Genomic DNA, 7,772 nt, shown 5'->3' on the forward strand with positions numbered 1-7,772 from the left:
CCCCTGCTGCCCACCCCGTCATCCGCCGGCCCCTGCTGCTGCGGCTCAGGCAGGCTCTGAGGGTGCTTTGGAATGAATTCACACTGCTTTAGGGAGCCTTTGTCTCAGGCACGAGCTTATTAACCCGTGGGCATCAGCAGCTCAGAGTTACTGGTTAGCATTTTCTCCTCTGCCCCCTCCTGGGGGTGCTGGGCTCACAGTTGGACGTGATGATCTTAAAGGTCTCTTCCAACCAGAACGACCCTACGACCCCGTGACTCTGCGGCTCTCAGGGGTCAGCAGCACCAATGTGTTGGCCTTAGTGGAGTGTAATAGACTAGCTTTCTCCACATTCACCATCAAAATATCTCCAGTTATGGTGCTGGAGCATTCTCAAACAAATACTCTATATTACAGGAATAAATCAAGTTAAATATCAGCCTTTTCTGCACCAAAAAAAAAAAGATAAAAGAATGCAGTCTACCTTCCAGAGAGTGAGCTGGCAGATGGAGGTCCCCACAGAGCCAGCAGCAAGGTTTAGGGGGTGGGAAAGTGCCCTGGTTTGGAAAACAGCTCAGGGGCAGGGCTCAGGCGTGCAGTCCTGGCTCAGGGTGTCCAGCCCCTGGGCACAGGCTGCCCTTGGAGCTCCTTGGTGGTCCTGGGTCTCCTTGGGCTGGCTGCAGGGCCCCAGGAGCTCCCAGGAGCTGTAGCTGGTGGCAGTTCTCAGCTGGGCTGGCACAGGGAAGGGAGATGTTCCTGACTGAAGAAGGCAGCACTTGGCACAGCCCACCCCAGGTTTGCTTTGCTGTAGTATAAATAGAGGAATGTTAAATTATGTGGCTTGCTCATATTTTTGCAGCTAATCAATCTGTCATGCTATGAAGCTGTCAGTCTTTTCTAGGGGGTTTTATGGTGTTTTTCTGAGCAGGGCTGATTCTTTTGCCTCTGCAGTTGTGGATTACAGTGCAATGGGAGACAATTTTCATGTCTGTGATAATCTTCAAGCTGTAAAATGCTTTCCTCTCCTCTCTGGGTGTGAGCAGTGGCAGAAGGGCTGGCAGGTGGCACATGTGGGCAAGGACTCAGTCTCTGACTTGCCAAGTTGTGCTCTGGCCCCTGGGCACATGGTGAAGTTTGGGTGCAGGCTCCCTCCTTCACAACGTGCATCCTGTGCACAGCTCTGTGCAGGGGGGATCAAGCTGCACAGGGTGCATCCAACTGGTTCAGTCTTCTTATATTTCCAGTGCAAATGGAGAACAGTGAGGGGCTGGAGCATGTCTGGAGAAGGGCAACAGAGCTGGGAAGAGACTAGAGCCCAAGTGTGGGGAGGAGCAGCTGAGGGAGCGGGGGGTGCTGAGCCTGGAGCAAAGGAGGCTCCGGCGAGAACTTCTGGCTCTGCACAGCTCCTGACAGGAGCCTGGAGCCAGGGGGGGGTCGGGCTCTGCTCCCAAGGAACAAGTGATAGCACAAGAGGGAACAGCCTCAGGTTGTGCCAGGGGAGGTTGAGGTTGTCCCTGAGGAACAATTTCTTGCCCTGGCGGGTTGCCCAGGGCTGTGCCAGGCTGCCCAGGGCAGTGGTGGAGTCCCCACCCCTGGAGGGGTTTCCAAGCCGTGGAGATGTGGAGTGAGGGACACGGGGCAGTGGGGACCTGGCAGGGCTGGGTCACCAGCTGGACTTGATGTGCAGCCCTGAGCTGGGAGCGGGCTGGGCTCTGGCTCTGGCTCCACGCTGCAGGTTTCAGCTGGCACCGGGCAGGCTCGGGGAGACCTGGCCTTGGGGTGATCCTGTAGAGCCCACAGGCTGAGAGCAGCCCTGTCCTCTGCTCCTGCCTGAGCACAGCTCCTGCCTGTCGCTGCGGGTGCAGGAGGGGTTTTCTCGCCTTGCCTCAGCCCAGGGCCTGCAGATCTCTCCTGCCCGTGCAGACTGGCAGCGATCAGAGCACCCCGAACTGTTAGTCTTGACGGGCACTGCTGGAGCTGCTCGCTCTGCCAGCCCAGGCATGAGGAAGAACACAGCCCTGCGTGGTGCTCAGCACCCCCAGTGCCCTCGCTGGGGGTGGATCGATGCCCGGGTTTGGCAGCTGCAAAGTCCTTTTGCCCTTTATGCTCCATCCAGGCGGGGCTGCCTGGCTCTGCTGTGCTCTGGGACTGCCTGAGCCCCTGCACGGGAGGGTGCAGCCTGTCAGTGCCCTGGGGCAGATCTTTGCATCTGCTGTGGTACCACCTCTGCCTCTAGAGACCCAGCTGCTGGCCGTGGCTGTGTCCTGGGTCAGGTGGCATCCTGCTGAGATCCTGGTGGCACCCACCACGCTCCCCAGGGCTTCCTCCCGTGCAGGACAGGCTCTGAGTATTGCTGATGCATAGAAAGCACCTACTCACAGGTTACAGTCTTCATCTTCCCACAAAGTGTGTTCTTGGACCAGTCACTTCTCTTTCTCCAGCACCTCTGAATGGCCAAACCCCATCTGCTTTTATCACTTAAACATCAGCTCTCTGATGCCCCTTTTTAGCACCTCTGCACGGTGACTTGTAAATCTCAGCTCATGTGGCAATGGTGAAGGTGAATGAGGCAGTGACCTGAAGTGGCTCAGTTTGTGCAGAATCACAGGGGGGGCAGAGGTGCAGGCTCTGTGTCTGCTGCCCTGGCACCAGTCTGTCCATGCCCACAGGCACTCCCGAGCTCATGGATTAGGTGCCAAGGGCTGTGGAAAGACACCTCAGGGAGCTGGTAGCAGGAAAGGATGAAGCACAGATCTGGTCCCAGTGCCTGTGCAGCACGCAGAGCTGCTCCAGGCTCCGGGTTCTCATCCTTCTTCAAACATCAGCAGGCAAATGGATCAGTCCCTGAGGGCAGTGGCTCGCTGTCACTGCTCCAGCAGCCCTGCTGCCAGGCGAGGGTGGCGTGTGCCCGCTGCCACCCCGGCCCTGCTGGCGGAATGGAGATGTCAGTGGCTTCCCCAGGCGCCTGGCCGAGCAGCCCTGGTGCCTTTCCCAGCTAATCCTGACAGGCAGCGTGTCAAGGACAGGCAGCAGCTCCAGGGCTGCAGCCAAGTGCCTGGAACGAGCCAGAGCCGCTGGCTTGCCAAAAGTGCTCTTGCCCGTTCTGCTGGTGTGCTCACTCCAGCAAGTGGGTGGGCACTGAAGACCTCGGGCTGTGTCCCCTGCCTTGTCCCCACTCCTCGGGCTGTGTCCCCTGCCCTGCCACCCTTTGTCTCCCTGGGGCTGCCAAGAGGGCTAATTCCACTGTCCTTAGTATCTCAGAGGTCATCCCTGAGACCTGCTCACGCTTCCTCTGCCAATCTGCTGCAGCCTGAAATCCATCTCAGTTCCACCCTATTGGTGGTGACTTCTTGCAATTTATTTTCCAAACATCCCAGCTCCTGTTCCTGATGTGACTGGGAGGATTTCTGCAGCCTCTTTCAAATGGAAGGCAATTCAGTTCCACTGAGCCCTCGAGCCTGACGTGGTGAGGGAGAATGGGAAGCAGAGTGTGGTTCCAGAGTCTTTATTTCGCCGGCAGCCCGAGGAGCAGCTTACGCGGGTGGAACGTGGTGGATCGGGCTGAGCATCCACACTGGGGATTAACGAGGGGGATTTGCACCCACAGAAGCAGAGCATCCCATTTATTGTAATAAATAAACCTGCAAATGGGTGAAAATGGTTTAAAATGGGAGGTTGGATGGATTCTTCTGGATGAGAAGAGCTTCGGTTGGGTGACAGAGCAGCACGTAATTGGGTTTTGATCACTGTGTGTTACGGAGGCAGAGAAAATCTTGCTGTTTTTTTCTTACAACTGGCTATATACTGACTCTGTTCCACTTTAATAATTCAATGGACCCTGTGTCCAGGCTCTTGACGCCCTGAGGGTGCCACACTGGGGCCTGGCTTGGGGTGATGAAGGGTGATCTGTGCCCCAGCCATCAGCAGACCCCTTGGGCTGGGCTGGAAGCGATGTGGCAGCGAGGCAATGCATGCCTCTTGTTAGATGTTGGGTTCCTAAATACTTTAGGAGGTACCAGTGGTAGCTTTCTGCATCATTTGGCACCTGAGTCACCTTTCAGGGTCATGACAGGAGCCACAGGATAATCAGCAGCTGGTATTTGTGACTGTTGGCCATGGCCAGCTAGAAGCGTTGCAGCTGCAGGTGTTCCTCACCTGCTGTGTGTCCTGTCCCTCGTGCAGGTGATGCTGGCAGAGAGGAAGGGCACGGACGAGCTCTACGCCGTGAAGATCTTGAAGAAGGATGTGGTTATCCAGGACGATGACGTAGAGTGCACGATGGTGGAAAAACGTGTCCTGGCTCTCTCCGGGAAGCCTCCGTTCCTGACCCAGCTCCACTCCTGCTTCCAGACCATGGTGAGTGTCCCTGCCACAGCCTGGCCCTGGGCAAGGGGGACCCTGCTGGGCCCTGAACGTTGAGCCGGGAGGTCTCTGATGCTTTGCAAAATGGATTTGAGTCATTTGGCTTCACTGGTGAGTTTGTGAGTGGATACCCCCTTCTAGAGACCCAGTGTCACCGTTATTTGGGACCAGTGCCTCTCTGGCTGGCTGCAGGGTGCCCGGGAGCTGTGCAGATGCAGCTGTAGGGACTTGATCATGTATTTTAGCTTCTCTACACCATACCTGTGTGTTTGTTCACGTTTCTTTTCTGGGCAGACACCACTATGCTTGCAAAAGTGACCTTGTATATTCTGCCGTGGCAGCCCCACAACGTGTCAAATTTCCTTGTAAAAGTGCCTCTGAGAACCAAAGGTGTGTGTAAAGCTGGAGGCAGTAACGTACAGTACCTGCACCCCTGAGAGGTCTCTGTCAGGGAGCTGCTGGTGGCATCAGATGTGGTTTCCCAAGTGCCACCCAGCCCGTGATGTTTGATGTGATTCAATTGCAAAGTGCTGAGCTTTGCCTCGGGGTTCCTTCTTGTGGTCAAAAACCTGAGTGGAGAGTGAAACCCCATGCAAAAAACCATAAATGCAGGAAATTGGGTTTGAAAGGGGCATGGGACTGGGTTTGTACAGATCAGAAGCGGGGACGGGGGCCTTTAAAGCCACCTCTGCTCAGCCATCCAGAGCCCTGTGAATGAAAACCTCCAGGTACGTGTCAGCAGGAGCAGGGAGAGGGAAGCAGCAAGGTCCTTTAGCAGGGTGACAATGCTATCCAGGAGGATTACATTTTAATATTATCCCAGAAATTTCATTTACCAAACACATTCAGTGTATTTCAAGCCTGCGGACCGGCTCTGCAGCACTGTAATCAAAATGTGGCAGGAGAAGCTATTTCACACAGCATCTCTCTGGCATCTGAAGTGAGTCAGCGCAGGATTATTCCTGGCAGACCTATAGTAGCTTAATAGTAATCGTATTTGTAATGTAATCAAAATGTATAGCAGGGTGTATTATCAACTGCCGGCACAAAGCACTTTGATTTCTGGAGGCGCAGGCTGGAGCACTCTTCTCAGCCAGGCTGTTAGTTCAGCCGACTGGTGGGAGAGAGAAAAGCCCCAAATCTGCATTTTAAAGAGAAGGTGAAGATGAGTGATGAGAGAGAAGCCCTGTGCTGGTCTGGCTGAGGGATCACGGGGTGCTCTGTCCCCAGGAGGTGCTGGCTCAGAGCCTGGGTGCCGGGAGGGGGTTCCCTGGGTGTCCCTGGGCCAGTGGTGCCTTTGCTGATGAGCTCCCTTCCCCCTGGGGCTCAGCAGGGACACGGAGACATGGCAGAGAGCCGGTGGCTGGGGAGCTTGGCGGCTGCCCTGGCCCTGGCTCTTGTTCTCAGTGGGGAGCCGGGCAGGAGATGGACCCAAGGAGTGGTTACTCAGGAGGAGGGTGGTGTTGGAGGCAGCCCGGGGAGCTGTGTCTTGGCTGCCCGAGGTGGGGGGTGGGTGTTGTGCCAGCTCCATGCCAGCCTCTGCAGAGGGTGTTTATGTATCCATAACTCTGTTGCTCGGTGAGGTGGGGTGCTCCACACTTGGACAGACCCCTCCTGCTCTGCCAGAGCCAGGGGCCAGGAGCCAGGCCAGCGTTCCATCTCCATCCTCCCCCAGCCTGTGGGCTGCCCAGCCATCTGGCTGCTTTAGTCAGGACATTTTTATTTCTCTGAAGCACCAGCGTTCTCTTTTCCACCCAAGTGAGGAAAGCACAAATCCTGCTTTTAGAGCTCAGCTGGCTGCTTGAGGAGACCAACTTTATAATATTCTTCCTCCTTGAAGTCGGCCGATATATTTAGGAAGCAGCTGCAGGCGAGCCCAGTGCTGCTCTGCTTCCCAGTCACTGTCAGGGGATGGTGGCTGCTGAAGGTGCCTTTGGCACCGACCCTGCAGAGGGCTCTGCTCCCACACTGCTGGGCACCCCACACGCCCAAATCTCCTCCCTACCCCATCAGTGCCACGTGCTTTCCACAGCCCGATGCTGCCGGGGGGGCTGTGCTGCTGTGGGGGGCTGCAGTGACTCCATGGCCCTTATTATGGTAACGATGACATTTGCATGTCTTCTGGGCTCCTTACTGTCTTAAGAGTAGGGCAAGGTTTATTTAAAGAGGAACTGAAGACAGGGAAATGTTCTCCATTATTACACACTCCTGCAGACCTGAAGCTCTGGCAGAGCTCCAGCCTTTGTGTCTGTCCTTCCGTGGTCTGGGGGTACCCCTGGGCTCCAGGGATGTCTTTGGACTCCGAGGCCCCACGACTGGTTTCTGAAGGCTGTGGGAAGGTGCCTGTTGTTAGCAGGGTGACTCGGGGCTGGTGCTGCACAGGGCTTTGCTGTTCTCATCCTTAATCAACACACTCAGGTCAGAGCACGGATGTCTGCTGGCAGGGAGAGCCACTCGGACCACAGGTTGTCCCCCTCCTGCATGCACTCCCACTGCTTCCCCCTCCTCAGGGAACGTCCTGCAGTGGTGTAGGTGGGTGGGTCGGGCAGGCTTGCACAATTTTCTTTACAGTCATTTCCCATTAAAAATCCAGAGCTGTGAACCATCAGGGGAAAGTGGCGTTTCAAGGGCACAGTGAAGGTTTTTGCTGGTGTGGAGCTCCTGCCTGGCCAAATCTTGTGTCTCCCAGGACCTGAGGGCTCATGCTAGAGCTCTGCTTGAGACACAGCCTGCTACAATCCAGCTGCTTTTGTTCTGTTAGTGCATGGTCCTGAGCTTGGTGGGGATGCTCGGGGCTGGTTTCTTGCCTTGATGCTCTCCTTGGGGTTGATCGTGGTCCAGGGTCGATTATAACCTGCCCTTTCTCAGGTTTCTAGCAGTGTTTAGAGGAGTGGGCTGACGTCCAGCAGGACTATCACTGGCCGTGAGTGCAGGAGCTGTGCTGGGTGTGGAAGCCCCTCGCCAGCTCCCTGCAGCCACTGCAGCTCCGGGGCAGTGCCCGGTGCCAGCCCAGCCTGGCTGTGCCAGGGACAGCATGGCACATCACTCTGGAAGCTTACCCAGGAGCTCCTGAGGTCTGTGCCACAGTGGCTGCCACGCTGTGGGAGAGGAGGGGGCTTCCATCTGGAGAGTCTTAATTAATGAAAGTGCACATTACACATCAGAGGCAAAGTCAATGTGTGCTTATGGGTGGCTGTGATTGCACCTGCCAACAAGTGTTCTAATTGATTCAGAGGCACTGATTGACCTGTTTGTTCTGCTCTTAGCAATTACTTAATTAATCAGCCGTGTGTGAAGGTCAGGTTCACCCTCAGGCCAGGCTGGAGGAGCAAGGGGTGCAGCCTCTCCTGCCTCCCCAGCTTGGCTGGGGGCTGCGGGGTCCCTTGTGTGCATCCCCAGCACTGCCAGCGGCTGCTGCCCGGGGGGGGGGG

At 56.1% G+C, this 7,772-nt stretch overlaps 1 protein-coding gene across 1 annotated transcript in view; it reads left to right on the plus strand.

Annotated features, from left to right (window-relative positions):
* Nucleotides 1-7,772, plus strand: part of LOC103778180 (protein kinase C beta type-like) — a gene marked incomplete at its 5' end in the record, with an annotated part of 40,793 nt that overhangs the window by 11,353 nt on the left and 21,668 nt on the right. Inside the window, 1 exon segment of the mRNA XM_008945758.1 lies at nucleotides 4,162-4,335. Within this exon segment, the coding sequence (XP_008944006.1) occupies nucleotides 4,162-4,335 (174 nt within the window).

This window comes from Merops nubicus, unplaced genomic scaffold (assembly GCF_000691845.1).
Source record: "Merops nubicus isolate BGI_N331 unplaced genomic scaffold, ASM69184v1 scaffold12770, whole genome shotgun sequence".
Classification (NCBI taxonomy): domain Eukaryota; kingdom Metazoa; phylum Chordata; class Aves; order Coraciiformes; family Meropidae; genus Merops; species Merops nubicus.